The 18,834-nt window shown below is 37.6% G+C and overlaps 1 protein-coding gene across 8 annotated transcripts in view; it reads left to right on the top strand.

Annotated features, from left to right (window-relative positions):
* LOC141389957 (xaa-Pro aminopeptidase 2) overlaps nucleotides 1-17,169 on the top strand; it is a 76,549-nt gene extending 59,380 nt beyond the window's left edge. For all 8 annotated transcript variants that reach the window (XM_073962252.1, XM_073962250.1, XM_073962245.1 and 5 more), the window contains exons 3-11: nucleotides 3,806-3,885; nucleotides 3,958-4,275; nucleotides 4,343-4,687; nucleotides 4,745-4,857; nucleotides 4,918-5,185; nucleotides 15,689-16,133; nucleotides 16,192-16,260; nucleotides 16,329-16,501; nucleotides 16,564-17,169. In XM_073962252.1, coding sequence (XP_073818353.1) covers nucleotides 3,806-3,885; nucleotides 3,958-4,275; nucleotides 4,343-4,687; nucleotides 4,745-4,857; nucleotides 4,918-5,185; nucleotides 15,689-16,133; nucleotides 16,192-16,260; nucleotides 16,329-16,501; nucleotides 16,564-16,815 — 2,063 coding nt within the window. In that variant the 3' untranslated portion in view covers nucleotides 16,816-17,169. The remainder of the gene's footprint in view (nucleotides 1-3,805; nucleotides 3,886-3,957; nucleotides 4,276-4,342; nucleotides 4,688-4,744; nucleotides 4,858-4,917; nucleotides 5,186-15,688; nucleotides 16,134-16,191; nucleotides 16,261-16,328; nucleotides 16,502-16,563) is intronic.
* The last annotated feature ends 1,665 nt before the right edge of the window (nucleotides 17,170-18,834 follow it).

The raw sequence follows: 18,834 nt of genomic DNA, 5'->3' as shown, positions 1-18,834 counted from the left end.
GGTACCTCCCCCACAAAAGTTCGAAAATGTTCGGCACCTCCCACACAAAATTTCAGATAAGTTCACTTTAAGACCTGATATCGGATCGATTTTTGTTGAAGCAACTTGGATTCGCTGCCTCAATTACGATGGTAAAAGTTTTTTTAAGGGCAAGTCCATACTTCTTGAGCAAACAGCCCGAAGAGTGTAAAAACCCCATATGGGGTTGGCTGGATCCACTTCCATAACGGTCAATTTCGATCCATTCCTTTTAGTATCTCCTGCGCAAAACTTTTGATATTTAATCCTAATCAACATTTTTGTCGGCTTCAAACGCCCAACATTTTGAAATACATACGTATTTTGGGAAAAAAATTTTCAATATACACAGGCTGAGGGTATATCTCTGTCGGCAAAGGCGACTGATACTTTTTCACTTGTTATATTAATTATTTGATTTTGTAATATTGTAACTTACCGTTTCTTCTAAGGATTTTCACTGTAGTTGCTATCGTCTTGTAAGCATAACAGAACAATATGAATCATATGTTGAGTCAATCAGCGCTAGGTTGAGATATTAAAGAAATTACAAATTTGTAGTTGCGAAGTATTTGACTATACAAACTTTGTTTTTTCGACACCAAACGCACTGTAGTTGTTTGGTTTGTCGGTTTGTCTGTTAACTAACAACAATTGTTGCCACAGCGGTAGTTGTTGTGTGTGTGTGTGTGGTTTGTTGATAAAGTCTCAATGTTAAGATGAGTCGATGGTGGGGGTTGTGATGTGGTTTGTTGATAGGTACATTGTGAATGGGATGGTGAGACCGATGAAAATGTAGGGAATAACAGCCCAGCAAACCAATCGTACCGACATCGGAACAATGCACATGCACACAGCTTTATTATAAACCAGCATTCCGCAGCTGCGAGAGCCCTGTTGTTACTCTCTTTGCCCAAAATCCTCTCCACCCATAAAAAATATGTTCTAACATAAAAAAACATATTAAATTGAGATATGTTACAAAATGTTGCAAACATATATTTGTTTGGACAGAAACAAATTATGTTTGGATCCAAACATATATTTGTTTGCAATCAGTCCCAAACAAATATTTGTTTGGATCCAAATCAGTCCCAAACAAATATTTGTTTGGATCCAAACATATTTCTAACATATATTTTTCTGCGTGTGGGTACCAAACATAGACAATTTGGATTTGTGAGAACGGATAGAGCTGAAATACTGAAATTTGGAATTAAAATTACCGTTGGACTGTAGGATGGAGGAAGATTTAGGAAATCGAAGGTATGTGTGCGAAGAGTACTACATGATACTGAGTTTGGTACAATTTGGTTTTTAACCAAAGAATACAGCTGGAATCATTAGTTTTGGAATTAATATTACTGTTATTATTTGGTATTAATGTCAGTATAGGGTTGAGATATGTGGTTGTCCAATTTTTACAATTTGTTTTTGTAAAGTAGGTAGCTAGAATTTTAAAATATTTGGTGAAGATTTCGGAAATTCGTACTAATGTATTTATATGTAAAGTACTACAATAGGTTTGGGAGGAACAGATAGAACTGGAAATGAGAATCGCGGTTGATAAATTGGGTTGATATAAGGAGATAATTGTTTAAGGTTTTGTCTGGTATTGTACTATTGGCTTTATATGAACGAAAAGACTGTTTCTATCTTTTCAACAAAATTCTTTCTTTATTCTGAACGTTTCTGAAAGCTTATTTGGATACGTTGACCCATATTAAATATTGTTTATTTGTTATACCCTCAGCCTTTAGGCTAAGGAGGGTATATACACTTTGATACGATGAAAATGTGCCTCATCGAAATAATGGTTTTAGACCCCAAGTATGTTTGGACGAAATGTGTTTCAGACAATTTTGAGTCGATCTAGCCATGTCCGTCCGTCTGTCTGTCTGTCCTGCTGGCTGGAGCGCACGATAACTCTCGAACGGATGAACCGATTCGGTTCAAATTTTAGCTTTCGTAATATTTTGCCCAAACTTAGTTTAAGTTCGAAGATGAGCTACATCGGCCCACTCCTTCCGGTACCTCCCCCACAAAAGTTCGAAAATGTTCGGAAAGTTTGTGCGCACGATAACTCTTGAAGGGAGTGACCGATTTGGTCCATACTTTGTATGGCGAAAACTTTCTACCAGAGTAATATGAGGTTCCAATATGGTCTCAATAGGTCCACTCCATCGGGTAGACGACGGTACAAGTTTTATCAGGGGCAAGTCCATACTTCCTGAGAAAATAGCATAAAAGTTGCAAAAACCCCCTATGACACCGTGTGAGGTGGTTGGAGCGCAAGATAACTCTCGAACGGATCTGCCGATTCGGTCCAAAATATAGCCTTAGTAATATTTTGTCCAAACATAGTTTAAGTTTGAAGATAAGCCATATTGGTCCACTCCTTCAGGTACCTCCCCCACAAAAGTTCAAAAATGTTCGGAAAAATTGTTCGTACGGTAACTCTTGAAGGAAGTGGCCGAACTGGTCTATACCTTACACATCCTAATATATCTACCAGATATAGATCAGGTTCAAATATAAACTATATTTGTCCACTCCATCCGGTACCTCCCACACAAAATTTCGGATAAGTTCACTTTATGACCTAATAACGAATCACTTTGATTTTTGTTGAAGCAACATGCATTCGCTGCCTCAATTAAGTTTTTTAAGGGCAAGTCCATACTTCTTGAGCAAACAGCCCGTATGTGTAGTGTGGCTGGAGATCCAATTCCATAACGGTCAATGTCGATCCATTCCTTTTTTGTATCTGCTCCGCAAAACTTTTGATCTTTAATCATTATCAACATTTTTGTCGGTTCAAACGCCCAAAATTTTTAAAACCCCCTAAATACATACGTATTTTGGGAAAAATTGTTTCAATATAAACAGGCTGAGGGTATATCTCTGTCGGCAAAGCCGACTGACACTTTTTTACTTGTTTTTTATATCTTTTACGCGCACGAAATACTGAGCACTTTGTTAGTTTTGTGTAAAAACGTTCCGTTTGCATGTAGTCTTTGTGGTCCCTACTACAACGCGATAATTTGATTCTCCATACTCAGCTCAATAATGGCCCGAAAGTTTTAGAAGCTCAGCTTAAGTGGTACTCCAGTAATAAACTGACCCAGGGCCAAAATTGCAGTAAATACCACATTTTTGCTATCTCTATCTATTATACCCATTACCTTTCAATGATCACTGTGCAGACGATTAATTACTGTACATGCAATTTTAACTTAAAATGACAGTTTAATTTAAAGAAAGAATTTTAAACGGCATCTCCTACGACAAAAATACGTCTAGAAGAAATTGTCAACAAGAATTAAAACAAAAATCCGAATGAATTTTATCTAAACCGATTTTATGGTCGTGGGAAAAATTATGTGTGTTTCCACCCACTAATGTAGGCGGATAATGTTGTGTTTTTGTTGTTGGAACATTAATGTGATGTAGTCGATGTTGTTGACCGAAAATTATGACGTGTTTCGAATTTATTTTTAACCAAAAATGACAATCTACATAGAAATGTTTTCTTATAAGTTCAAGATCACAGATTATGAAGATATAATTAAAAATAGAACATATAATTAATACGAAGTGCATTCTCCAAAAGTGGAAAAAAAGAAATGAACTCATCAATCGCCAACCAACAACCATTTTTTTCAACCATAACCAACAACTTTTTTTTCAAAAATATAAATTTGTTAATTAGGAAATCTTGTAACCTGAATTTTCACCATTTCTAATTAAAGCGTCTCATATATGATCTCTCCATTTTTCATTTCAGTTCTCTTCTTCCAACCGGCATATGGCAATCGACCACAGGGTTATTTTCGCGAAGTTTGTACTTATCGCAGAACTCAATTGGTAAGTTTAAAAAAAAATTCCAAAATCCCTTTTTAAATGTAAACAACATAATATATTCTTTTTTTTTTACAGCCTGTCAGTGAACCCCGACGTCACCTGAAAGCTATACGAGAACAAATGCAAATAAGAGCAACACTACAGGGACCTGAAATCGATGCATATATTTTACCCTCATATGATGAGCATCTTAACGAGGAGACCAGTGCAAGAGATCAACGACTAAAGTATTTGACTGGATTCAGTGGTACCGATGCCTTTGCAGTGGTCACATTGAAAGGTGCAGCCCTGTGGGTACAAAATCGTTATGTCCAGCAAGCAGATGGTGAATTGGATTGTGATTGGGAAATTTATCGGATGAATGATACTGTGACCATTATTGATTGGTTAAGTGTGAGTTGAAAAATAACCGTTTTTGTGCCTTCGACAAATTTAATATTTTTAAATATTTCTATTCCAGTATCACTTACGACCTGGTCAACGTGTGGGAGCAGATCCCCATTTGGTGCCACATCATTTGTGGCGCAAATGGGAATCTCAATTGGAGGATAGAATGTTGAAGCTAAGAAATGTCAATAACAATCTTATCGATTTGGTGTGGAAAGATCGTCCAGAACCGGATATGATTAAAATTCAAATACTACACAAATCTTATGCTGGTGAAAAATGGGAAGATAAAATCAAAGAGTTACGTGAAAGATTGCATCATTTTAAATGTGATGCAATGATTGTCACCTCCCTGACAGAGATTGCATATCTGCTGAATATTCGTGGTAGGGATTTGCCGTTTACCCCGGTGATCAAGGTAAAAACTTTAAATTGTAATTATGGTTAATACTAAATAATCTTTCGCTTAACTTAGGCCTATTTGATTGTTAGTCACCACGACATTTTCCTGTATGTCGATCGTTTCAAGATGACCCTAGAAGTGTCGGCCCATTTGCACACGGATTGCTATAATTCGTTGTGTGTCAAGTAAGTTTTCGTCTGGTTTCGTTTTTTCTTGGTTTTTAATATGTATGTTTTTATATTTAGATCTAAAGACTATCAACAGGTGTGGAATGATATCCGTACCTATTCCCAAATCTGGAGAAAAGTTTTAATTCCCGCCCCATGTGTCCAAGAACCGGGTGCTTCGGAAATGGTATATTCTTCATTCCCAGAGAAGATTGTTTTCGAACACATGTCACCGATTATTATGATGAGAGCCCAAAAGAATTCCGTGGAGCAGGAGGGTATGCGCATGGCCCATATCAGAGATGGTGCAGCGATTTGTGAAGCCATGAGCAATTTGGAAACAAGGGTAAGTATTCTCCAACATGTTGATGGACCTGAAATAATCGTTTAAAAATTAATTTGCAAATCCACGTTTATTGGCCTTCTACAGAACATTAAAAATAGGTTTCTACTCCTCTTCATTTGCTTCTTTGATTTCCTCATCTCGCATATAGTGATTTTGAAACTCTTCCACTAGTTTAGACTCCAACGGAACCTTGTCCTTATCGTTCTGTGTGTATCGTCATGCGGTCCGAATGTATACGCCTTTTTAGTGGATTCCTTAATCCACGCAATCGTTTAAACTCAATACGTTTAACTATGATAATATCGTTATATAGCCGGTACAGCTGACATCGAAATTCGGTGTCAATGCTGATTGGCCCGTAGATCTCTCGAAGTATTTCTCTATCTCTATCAAACACACCAAGTACTACCTTCACTACTTGCTCAAATACCCATTAAGCTAGTTCAAGATTGTAAATACCCTCTTCCACAGTTGGTTCGAGTTCAGTGGACGCATTGCGCGTCAATGCCATCAACAATATAGCCGATACTTTGTTTTCTTCTTTTTATATCCTACACCACACTGTCGTAAGGGGTACTATGTATTTATGCATTTGTATGTAGTTTGTTGGGATTCTGCCCAACCCACTCGACGATATGGATGTCGATCTTATCGAACTCGATAAGTCCTTATCATCGCCGATTCTCCCATCTCTATCATCAAAAAACCCTCACTCTTCTTTTTGAAGTTTGAAAGTGCGGATCGTCAGATCAAAATAATTTGTGCAAAACATATTTGAATTGATATTTTGAATAAAATAATTTTAAAGTGACCGACTGTGTCAATAAAATTGAATTTAAAATCAGTTTAAAGTGTTTTCTTTTGTTTACAGACAACAAAAGGTAAGTATCGTCAGAATACTTGTTGTGTTTGTTGTAGTTTGCAAAAGGTAATATTGTTGTTCGTCTTTGTGCAACAATAATTTCGGTTCAAAATCTACTCTGTAGAATTTGAGCCCCTACAAGTCCTTTCGACCGTATTGGAACTTGTACATAGTTCCTTTAAGAGATATACATAGAATCATTTTCTGAATCGATTTATGCATGTCCGTCTGTAAATGTATTTTTGCAATCAATTGTAATCAATATTCAGCTCCGCCTGAATTTGAACTTTTCCTTACAGGTTTAAATACTTTCTAATGCCAATTCCGCAGGCACAGGCAAGTAATATGTGACTACTAGATTTTTAAACAAATAAAAATAAACGTTAAGTTCGACCGGGCCGAAGTTTTGAAACCCTCCACCTTAAAATGGCCTTAACTAAAATGGAATAATTAGTCTCCTTTCACAATTTTAGGTGGAAAAATTTTTCGACCATGGATAACCAAATGCCTAAATTATCTAACCTAATCTAAAAAATGTGTTCATCCAGGTGAAAGGTGCCGCCTATGGGGCTATATCAAAGTGTCTACCTATCTTTACTATTTTTATAACTGCAGGGAACCTCAAAAGTTAAATTACGGTTAGATCCGTCGAACAATGTAGCTAAGACTCTCAAAATAGAGAAAATCGGGAGGTACCGTTATATGGTCCCAAGTTTCATGACCACAGAGGACCTCAAATGTCAAATTGCAGCTAGTTCGGTTAAAAATTGTAGCTAAAATCCTCAATATACCGAAAATCGGGAGGACCGTATGTTGACGATTTCTAGTGGAGAAGTTTCGTGGTCACTGAGAACCTCAAATGTCACAAATTTATAGCTAATATTCCCAAAAAGGTCGGAAGCTACCGTTACATGGTGGCTATACCAAAACGTGAAACTATGTTGGCAATTTTTGGAGGATATGTTTTGTGACGCCTGGGAACCTGGGAACTGTCAAACTACAGGTAATTCGGTTAAAAACTGTAGCTAAAATCCTCAAAATACCGGTACGTTTTACGGGGGCTATACCATTACATGGACCTATGTTAACGGTTTTTGGTGGAGATGTTTCGTAACCGCTTAAATATTAAATTACATTGGTCAAAAAATTTAGCTAAAATCCTCAAAATACCGAAAAATCGGGAAGTACCGTTTATGGGGGCTATACAAAAACGTGGGCCGACATGGTCCATCTTCGAACTTGAGCTGCTTATACAGAAAATACACTCGCGTGCGAAAATACCTGAATTATTTTGGACGCTAGAGTGATTACAACAGACGGACATGGCTATATCTACTAAGAATTTTGTCATGATCAAGAATATATATGTGCGAACATATATATTAGAAAGCCGAATGAGTAGGTGTCGTTCTTCATATGGTGGGTCGTTTGGTCCATGGTGAATTTACTTACTTACTTACTTACTTAGTTGGCCCATTACAGAACACTTGTTCTATAGACCGAACTAAGAAAAGATCTCCATTCCTCTCTGTTTTTCGCTTGACTTTTTGGAATACCGCGCCTTTCCATTTCTTCATCCACTTGTTTGCTCCATCGAAGCTTAGGCCTGCCGATTCTGCGTGCACCGCCATGTGGCATGTATTCATACGCCTTTTTAGCGGGTTCATCATCGCTCATTCTCCTGATATGGCCTAGCCAACGCAATCGTTGCATCTCGATACGTTTAACTATATGCATGTCTTTGTATAGCTTATATAGCTCATGGTTCATACGACGTCGATATTCACCGTCAACGCAAATCGGCCCGTAGATCTTTCGAAGAATTTTCCGTCAAACACACCAAGCACTGCCTTATCTGCTTGCGCAAGTACCCATGCTTCGGAGCCATACATTAGCACGGGTAGTATCAGCGTTTTGTATAGTGTTATTTTTGTTTGACGAGATGTGGCTTTGTTTTTAAATTGCTTACTTAATCCATAGTAGCATCTGTTGGCCAATACAATTCTTCTTCTTATTTTACAACTGATGTTGTTTGTTGTGTTTATGGCAGTGCCGAGGTAGACGAAGTCTTTAACTACCTCAAAATTGTAGGTACCAACTTCTACGGTTGGTCCGAGCTCTATGGACGCTTTGCGCGTCGACACCATCAATTTGGTCTTTTCGCCGTTTACCGCCAGACCCACTTTCGCAGATTCTGCTTCGACCTTCCTAAAGGTATCAGTTACTTCCTTTACTGATCATCCCATGATGTCTATGTCATCAGCATAGGCAAGTAACATGTGGCTATTGGTGTAAATTGTGCCATTTCTTTTGACATTTGCATCTCGTATTACCTTTTCCAGCAAAATGTTGAACAGGTCACACGAAAGGCTGTCTCCTTGTCTGAAACCTCTTTTGGTACAAAATTCTTCGGAGAGGTTCTTTCCAATTTTAACTGAGGACCTAGTATCAGTTAAAGTCATCTTACAAAGCCGGATGAGCTTTGCGGGGATACCAAATTCAGACATTGCGTGAAATACCTTTGATCGGAGGGGACTGTCGAATGCTGCTTTATAATCGACAAAAAGGTGAAATATGTCGATCTGCATCTCTTGGGTCTTCTCTAGGATTTGCCGCAGGGTAAATATTTGGTCAATGGTGGACTTGCCAGGTCTAAAGCCACATTGGTATGGTCCAATTATTTCGTTGACCATTGGCTTTAGTCGTTCGCACAATATCCCTGACACTATCTTATAGGCAATAGGGAGAAGACTTATGCCCCTATAGTTTGAGCATACAGTCTTATCTCCTTTCTTGTGGACGGGACATAGGATGCCCAGGTTCCAATCATCGGGTACGCGTTCTTCCTGCCAGATGGTGCTAACTAGCTGATGCATACACCTTATCAGCGCGTCGCCTCCGGTTTTAAACAGCTCGGCTGGTAAGCCATCGGCTCCTGCTGCTTTATTATTCTTCAGCCGGTTGATTGCTGTTTTTACCTCATCTTGGCCGGGCGGTATACATTCTATACCATCTTCTGGGATTGGATCTGTGGTATCATCGTCTTCGCTACTATTGGATACCAGCAGATTGGAGAAATGTTCCTTCCATATCCTGAGCACGCTATAGGTATCTGTTACCAGATTACCTTGCTGGTCTCTACAGGAGGATGTGCCTGTACCAAAGCCATCTGTTTGATGTTTCACTCTTTGGTAGAATTTTCGGACTTCATTCTGTCTCCTGTACATCTCGATTTTTTTCACACTCCCGCTTATCCATTTCTCTCTTTTTCTTGCGGAAAAGCCGTTTCTCTTCTCTCCTTTTCTCCCGATATCTCTCTCGTGCGCTACGCGTTGCTACTGATTGTAAAGTAGCTCTATATGCCGCATTTTTCTCTTCGGTAGCAGCACGACACTCCTGGTCATACCATGAATTCCTTTGTGGAGGTCTCTGGAATCCAAGTGTGGATTTTGCGGCTGTTTGCATGGAGTGGGCAATATGCTGCCATTGTGTTGTTATGTTATCGGAACAAGGAGTGCTCGCGTTAAGCAATTGGGCTAGTTGAGTGGAATATGCTGTGGCTATCTGTTGTGTTTGCAGCTTATCGATGTCCAACTTCCGCGTTGAGTCTGTTCGTGCTTTATTTGCAACGTTTAGACGGGTACGTACCTTTGCTGCAACAAGGTAGTGGTCCGAATCAATGTTTGCGCCTCGGAACGATCGTACATCCAACACGCTGGATGAATGTCTTCCATCTATTACAACATGATCAATTTGATTACTTGTTCTTTGATCTGGAGACAGCCAGGTGCCCTTATGAATATCGAGATGATTAAATCTGGTACTGCTAACTACCATGTTTTCTGCAGCTGCAAAGTCTATCAGCCTCATACCATTGTCAGATGTTTCACTATGGAGACTGAATTTCACGACTGTTGGGCCAAAGATATTCTCCTTTCCAATTTTGGCATTAAAATCGCCTAGAATGATTTTAATGTCATGGGCAGGGCAACGGTCATATGTTTCTTCTAAGCGCTCGTAAAATATATCTTTGGTCTGTTCGTCCTTTTCTTCAGTGGGAGCATGAGCACAAATAAAGCTGATGTTGAAGAATTTAGCTTTTATTCGAATTGCAGCAAGTCTTTCATTCACTGGGGTGAAGCTGGATACCAGATGTTTTAGTCTCCGACTAACTACGAATCCGCAACCAAATTCATGCTTTACGTCATGGCAGCTATAATACAGTGCGTCACCTTTAGGTGTTGTTGTGACGTCTTTCCCAATCCATCGTATTTCCTGTATGGCAGTAATATCGGCCTTGTACTTTTCAAGTACGTCTGCCAATGCGAAGACTGCACCTTCTCTATAAAGAGTGCGAACATTCCAGGTGCAGATTCGCAGATCATGGTCCTTAAAACGTTTGCGGGGTTCGTCAACTTTAGAGGGGTTTGTTTTTCTTTTCTTTCGTTTTTTCATAGTAGGATGTTTTTTCTAGGGGAGGGTTACTAACCCGACGCCCAAACCCAAGTTTTTAACGTTCTTATGGGTGAACGCGCGGCACATGTTAGCTCACTACCTTTAACGGGTGTTAAAGGCAGTTCCCCAGGTGACACCACGGGGAGGTCAGTGTCCACTTGAGATGAAAGAGGGACCAAGATAGATCCTGGGCTTTGCCATGTTAAAGCCAGTCAAGACCATTGCTTGGTATCATTCATCCCCTACGTCACCCCCATGGTGAATTTACCAAGGTAAATTTCTATTATTTCACACGATTTAGTCGTTATAGGCAATAGGGAGCAGCATTATGTTATATACTGTCTTATATCCTTCCTCCTGCCAGATGGTGCCAACTAGCAAATATGTTCCATCATGTATTATTTCAGTTATCAGGTTCTGTTTCCTCTGTACCCAGACTCGAAAATTCTGCAATTTGGAAAGGTTGCGTCCATAAAGAATCAGAAGAGAAGTGGGGATAGCCTGGCAGCTAAACAAATGCAGCGTGTCGTGTAATCCCAATCCACATGCCGGGCATGTGTTGGGTATCGTGGCATCGATTTGGACCCGATACGAATTGAGTCGTCTGCATCGTCCTGATCTTAACTAGGTTAAAACACCTCGGGTTTACCTTGGCAGCTGGCGTCTGCTGCGATGGTTTGGTGTGGTCGCCAAATACGGCAATCACACTGTAACTCTGTACTGTCTGCGTGACTGAATTAGTATGAATGCTATGAGAGGCTCGTTCGTCTAGAAGTTCTTGTTTATACCTTTGAACCTCTCTCTCTCTCTAGATCATGAAGATATCTCCTGACGTGCTTGGTTTGGGGAAGCTTATCCATTAAATCGTGACAGGGATGTTCACTACGGTAACACCCAAGGGGGTCCTGCATCGACAACATCATGTTGTGTTGATGCACAGTAAAACCTTAGCCTCCTCATTAAGATGGTACACTGGTGTCATGGTTAGGCACCCTTTTGCAGTCCTTAGGGCGGAGTTCTGGTTTTTCTTCCACTGCGGAGCGCTAATATTTACATACCACGTATAGCTTACAACAAACCGGTCTATTGCTTTGTAAATAGCCTACAAGGTTTCTTTGTCAGCACCCCAAGTGCTGCCGGCCACCGACTTGACTACCTTCTTCTTACTTCTGATCTTATCACAAATAACTGTGGCTTGCGCGGACGACTTAAACATGCTGTCGAACGTTACACCCAATATTTTTGGGTAGTTAGTGGACGGAATCAGTACACCATCGACCAGTATGTTCAGTGGGAGCCTCATTACTAGACTGCGGAATCCTATGCAAATGCATATATGGTTAGGATGGTCGTAGAGAAAATCTGATTAGACAGAAACTCGTTTTATTACAAAATAAAATGAATTAGGCCCAGAAATTTTTGCATATTTTGCATATCGTGCATATTTTGACATATTTGTACATATCTGCATAAACTGAGCATATGCAAAAATATATTCAAATATTTGTGGTCTAAATATCCCACCGAAATGGCTGAAATTTGGTATTAAGTCTTCGTAAGGGGTATGCAACTTTACAACTGAAATCTGTCCGCATAGGTCTTCGTCTTCATATAGCCCCCATAGAACGGTACCTACCGATATTCGGTATTTTGATAGTTGTAGCCTCAATATCCCGCCGAAATGACTGAAAATTGGTATTTAGTCTTCGTTGGGGGTGTAAAACACTCCACCTGAAATTTGTCGGCATAGGTCCACGTCTTCATATAGCCCCCATAGAATGGGACCTCCCGATATTCGGTATTTTGAAGGTTGTGGCCTCAATATCCCACCGAAATGACAGAAATTTGGTATTTAGTCTTCGTTGGGGGTGTAAAACACTCCACCTGAAATTTGTCGGCATAGGTCCACGTCTTCATATAGCCCCATAGAACGGTACCTCCCGATTTTCGGTATTTTGAAGGTTGTGACCTCAAAATCCATCCGAAATGGCTGAAATTTGGTATTAAGTCTTCCTTGGGGATAAAAAATTTTCCACCTAAAATTTGTCGGTTTAGGTTCAGACCTTCATATAGCCCCCATAGAGCGATACCTCCCGATTTTCGGTATTTTGAAGTTTGTGGCTGTGGTTATACATTTCTCTATTTTATTGACTTGTCTGAAAAGAATTTTAAAGAGAAAAATTGTACACACAAATATTTTTGTACCTATTATTGAAATATTTGTAGCATAAGAAAATATGTAAAATGCATAAATTTTGCATATGCAAAAATTTATGCATTTTGCATAATTTTGCATATGTCATATGTTTCGATTGCAATGTAATCAGAAGCCAAAAATATGCCCACATCCAAAATTTGACATGAATCGGACCAAAAATAGGGGTTGCATAAAATTCCGCTGTCTACTCATTACAGCCGTCCAAGTGGTGAACAGTGTGGCAGTAGATTTAGCGGGGGATATTTTCATATTCCTCAGATGGAAGAACTGCACTAGGTCAGCTATGTAGGCATTTAACCTATAACATATCGTCGGTGTCATGCTTAAGTGTTCCATACGCCATTTTTGACATTTTGAGATAAAGGTACCTTACAAGGTTTTGAAACATGCTCTTTCAGATTTTTTAGTCGGGTTTTCCCTATCTCTTATAGATTCTGAGATATTAAGATGCCAATATGTTCCATAACCGCCTTGCGACACGGAAAAATTTATCATTTTGTTCCATATCCATAAAGCTTCGCGTATGGAACAAAACAACTTTTAACTTTTTAGTTCCATATCCATGTCGTTTGGCGTATGGAACAAAAAGAGACTAAAACGAATTGTTCCGCGCCAACAATGATGGCATTTGGAACAAACAATTGCCCAATTTTTTCAAGTAGCCAATAATGTGGCATATGGAACAAATTGTTTTAAAGGACTTGGTTTAAAAACTGAAGAATAATAGTTCTTATATCTAATTATTATTAAATAATGTACTGTTACATGAAACTACATTTATTTTCGCTTCATTTTAACGCCTCCTCCAAACACAAAACATGTAAGATAACCTAAACAAAAAATTGCGATTATTGAAAGTGACAAGTGGCAAACCCTTAAATAAATGTAAAGGAAACATTTAAAAATGGTAACCAATGTATATCTTTGTCATACCACTGTTTTTTTAACTCCCTGAATTTTCGGTTCTTAGTACCACTTCACGTAAGGGAGATGGAACACAATTGACAAAAAGTTGGTTTTGTGAAATGTCATAACGTGTTCCATGTGAAGCAAATTACTAGAAACACGAAAAAAGAACCCATGGAACAAATCAACAAATTTTGCTATTGGAAAAATTGGCCATAACTTCTAGGCTATAACAGATATCTGACTAAAGTCAACTTCTGATATATTCTTTGAGTTTAGTTAATTAGAATTGTGCTTTTAAAGTATTAAATTTTTGCACCACTTTTAGACTGTATAGACTCAAACATTAACTTGAGTTTTTCTCGAAACAGGCAAATGGCGTATGGAACACTTAAGCATGACACCGACGATATGTCATCGATGATAAGACTCGACGTCAAGATCATACCATCACCGCATACATTTCGATCTCAATGGTCTGGAGGTTGTGAAATTTCTGAAAAATAGAGGTTAAACAATTCCGGAGATATCACCCCTCCTTGGGAAACTCCCTGATTCACTCTACGGGGTTTAGACTTCTTGTTTCTGAATTTCACAAACGACTGACGTCCGCACAAAATAGTGTTGTCTCAAACACGGCTGGAGAGTGGTCTTCCCTATGTCACCGACCTTGTCATGGTGCGGTTATAGTTTTTTGTGGGGTTTTTCAGAAATAAACCACTACAACTTAGCCATTTGTCAACCGATTTAAAAAAATAATAACTAGTTCGAAAGATATTATTCGCCCCTTTAAAAGGAAGAAGGATCAATAGAAATCCGTTGTGAAAAAATAAGATATGTCCGTTTGCATTTGAAAATATAAGAAACCCAGATTTTCACTACTTTTACCGTTATGAAAAAAATAAAACAAAGTGCCCCAAACGAACTTGAGGCATTGTCGTTGTCCATGGATCCCAACACGATATCATTTTGCATAAGAACGCTTGAATATTTTTCTGGTCAACTTTTGTAGCACAGTGCCATTTATCGAAATTTTTTGAAAAGTTTGCACCTTCTCAAGGCAAAAACTGTCTGAAGGAGCTTTCCAATGTTTTGTCGATGTATTAGAGAGTTCTTAATTATTGTCTTGGCTACAATTATTGTCCTTGTGTTGGATCGAAAATCTCAATGGTTTGACCAAAATATGGTAAGAGTGTATATGCATTTCTTGGGTTTTTTCTGGTCAATAGTGGATTTGCCGCACTGAATTATTGACCACTATCTTTAGTCGTGCATACAAGATACCGGACTATAGGCTATAGGGGTCAGACTAATGCCCCTATAATTTGAGCACACATCGTAACTCCTTTCATGTGGCCGGGCATAGAACGCAAGATGGTGTGAACCAGCTGATGCATACACCTTACCATTGTGTCGCCTCCGGCCTGGAATAGAACGGTTGCTAAATCATCAGCTCCAGCGGCCTTATTATCCTTCAGGCTGGTATCTGCTGCTTTCAACTTATTATGACACTCAAATATTCTGGGGTTAGATTTGAGGTATCTTCGTCGTGTGTGTACCAAAGCCATCAGTTTGATGTTAAACTCCTGTACAACTCCAGTTTTTCACACTACCGCTTATCCAGTTCTCCCTTTTCTTGCGAAAAGAGCTTTCTCTTTTTCTCCCGACACCTTTCTCGTACCCTTCACGTAGCTACTGATTGAAAATTCCCACACTAAACAACCCATGGTAGGATCAATGGGTTGTTTGGTGCAGTCCTCCGGTATACAAGTAAGGTTTTTGCGGCTGTTTCCATAAAGTTGAAAATACTCAAGTGCAGTGATATCTTATAGGAACGAAGAGCTGTAAAACGTGTCCATGGTTTCATGACTAAACTAGCTGTTGGGTAGCCTGAAGTTTTTTTAGATTACATAGCAATCTCCCACTTCCTTCCATTTCATTATTCTGTTTTGTTCTTTTTCTACGTTTTTTAGATAACATAACAATCTCCCACGTCCTTCCATTTCATTATTCTGTTTTGTTCTTTTTCTACTTTTAATAATGTTCAATATTTTACTTTTAGTTCTACACCGAACAATGGACAGAGGAAAAAATCAAATACGAAGTTGAACGTTCGCGATTATCACAGCAACATGCCAAGGGACTTTCTCTGAGGACAGTGGTAGCCTATGGCGAGCATTCTTCATATCCCTTTTATATTTCCAGTAATGTTACCGACATTGAGGTAACCGATCAAAGTCTGCTAGTGATAGAATCGGGTAGTCAATATTATGATGGTACCACAGATGTTTCGAGGACATTTATTTTTGGTGATCCCACTAATGATATGAAGCAGACTTATACCATGGTCTTGGCGGGTATTTTGCGTTTGTCACATTTGAAATTTCCCTCAGATTTAAAGGTATCAAAATTGGATGCTTTGGTGCGCAGTCCCTTGTGGACAACAATGAGTGATTATCCAGGTGCCACGGGTCATGGTATTGGTGTCTATGGAGCGGTGCGTGAACGTAAGTTGGAATAAGAGATTCTGAAGCAAATATTTTATATTTTTTTCTCATTTTATAGCACCAATTTCGGTTGATTATGGCCATGATAATCCTTTCCATTTTAAAGAAGGTTACTTCTTCTCAAGTGGTAGGTGCTATTTTGGAATTTTATACGTAAACTTGTGTTGAAATCCAATTTCTTTGCATTTCTTTTAGAATCCGGCCACTATAAAAGCGGTGAATATGGTGTTCGCTTGAAAAACGTATTGGAGGTAATCAATACCCACAATGTCCATCCATCGGGTGCCAAATATTTAGCATTCCAAGATGTAACCTTAGTGCCTTATGAACCTAGGTTAATCGATGGTACTCTTTTGAGTTCATTAGAGGTAAAACGTAAGATAATTGTTTACAAAAAATAAATTTATTACATAAATCTTTTATCCTACAGAAGCGCTGGCTCAACGAATACAATGCCAAAATTCGCCAATATGTCGGCGAAGAACTAAAGCGCCAGGGCAACATGAAAGCCTTCTACTGGATGATGAATAAAACCCGTCACATACGTGAATATCTACCCGAAGAAGAGTATCGAGCTGCCACAGGTGCCGGTTCACGTACACGTGCCTTTTTAACAGTTACAGTACCGGCCATATTATTAGGACTGACGGTATTTGGTAGCTTTTTACGTTGGTTATTATAAGATAATAGCTATCTTTAATTTAAAATTTTAATTTAATATTTTTCTAAATAATTATTAAAACTAATTTAATTAATATCACACTTAAAAAAGGACCAAACAAAATTCTAAAAAAAAAGAAAATCTGACAATATTCTGTCTGTGAATACAAATTTGCTGTAACATAGGATTTCATTTGAAATAAGTTTAGATTAGCTAGCTTTGCACATACATACGAGTACATATATACGAAATTTATTGAATATATTATTAAATTGATATGTAAATTATATCATTGTTTATATAAATAGATTAGATTTAATGAAAATTTGAGATTTAATTAATTAACAATAAAAATGTATTATTTTTATAAAAAAAGTGTTTTTTGAGATTTTTTTCTTATTTTTTAAGATATTGGAGATGTAAAGTGCATTATTAAAGAAGCAAGTTTTTCTCGAAATAAAAATCAAAGTTTATTGGCCTGAAATGTTAGTTAAAAATTCATTTAAAAATCCACGTTTATTGGCCTGAAATGCTAGTTAAAAATTCATTTAAAAATCCACGTTTATTGGCCGGAAATTGTGGTTTAAAAATTCATTTTAAAATCCACGTTTATTGGCCTGAAATTGTGGTTTAAAAATTCATTTAAAAATCCACGTTTATTGGCCTGAAATTGTGGTTTAAAAATTCATTTAAAAATCCACGTTTATTGGCCTGAAATTGTGGTTTAAAAATTCATTTAAAAATCCACGTTTATTGGCCTGAAATTGTGGTTTAAAAATTCATTTAAAAATCCACGTTTATTGGCCTGAAATTGTGGTTTAAAAATTCATTTAAAAATCCACGTTTATTGGCCTGAAATTGTGGTTTAAAAATTCATTTAAAAATCCACGTTTATTGGCCTGAAATTGTGGTTTAAAAATTCATTTAAAAATCCACGTTTATTGGCCTGAAATTGTGGTTTAAAAATTCATTTAAAAATCCACGTTTATTGGCCTGAAATTGTGGTTTAAAAATTCATTTAAAAATCCACGTTTATTGGCCTGAAATTGTGGTTTAAAAATTCATTTAAAAATCCACGTTTATTGGCCTGAAATTGTGGTTTAAAAATTCATTTAAAAATCCACGTTTATTGGCCTGAAATTGTGGTTTAAAAATTCATTTAAAAATCCACGTTTATTGGCCTGAAATTGTGGTTTAAAAATTCATTTAAAAATCCACGTTTATTGGCCTGAAATTGTGGTTTAAAAATTCATTTAAAAATCCACGTTTATTGGCCTGAAATTGTGGTTTAAAAATTCATTTAAAAATCCACGTTTATTGGCCTGAAATTGTGGTTTAAAAATTCATTTAAAAATCCACGTTTATTGGCCTGAAATTGTGGTTTAAAAATTCATTTAAAAATCCACGTTTATTGGCCTGAAATTGTGGTTTAAAAATTCATTTAAAAATCCACGTTTATTGGCCTGAAATTGTGGTTTAAAAATTCATTTAAAAATCCACGTTTATTGGCCTGAAATTGTGGTTTAAAAATTCATTTAAAAATCCACGTTTATTGGCCTGAAATTGTGGTTTAAAAATTCATTTAAAAATCCACGTTTATTGGCCGGAAATTGTGGTTTAAAAATTCATTTTAAAATCCACGTTTATTGGCCTGAAATTGTGGTTTAAAAATTCATTTAAAAATCCACGTTTATTGGCCTGAAATTGTGGTTTAAAAATTCATTTAAAAATCCACGTTTATTGGCCTGAAATTGTGGTTTAAAAATTCATTTAAAAATCCACGTTTATTGGCCTGAAATTGTGGTTTAAAAATTCATTTAAAAATCCACGTTTATTGGCCTGAAATTGTGGTTTAAAAATTCATTTAAAAATCCACGTTTATTGGCCTGAAATTGTGGTTTAAAAATTCATTTAAAAATCCACGTTTATTGGCCTGAAATTGTGGTTTAAAAATTCATTTAAAAATCCACGTTTATTGGCCTGAAATGTTAGTTTAAAAATTCATTTAAAAATCCACGTTTATTGGCCTGAAATTGTGGT

This window comes from Musca autumnalis, unplaced genomic scaffold (genome assembly GCF_047663935.1).
Source record: "Musca autumnalis isolate F117 unplaced genomic scaffold, ASM4766393v1 scaffold_1, whole genome shotgun sequence".
Classification (NCBI taxonomy): Eukaryota; Metazoa; Arthropoda; class Insecta; order Diptera; family Muscidae; genus Musca; species Musca autumnalis.
Note: the sequence above shows the minus strand (reverse complement) of the source record. Positions and strands in the feature narration are given on the sequence as shown.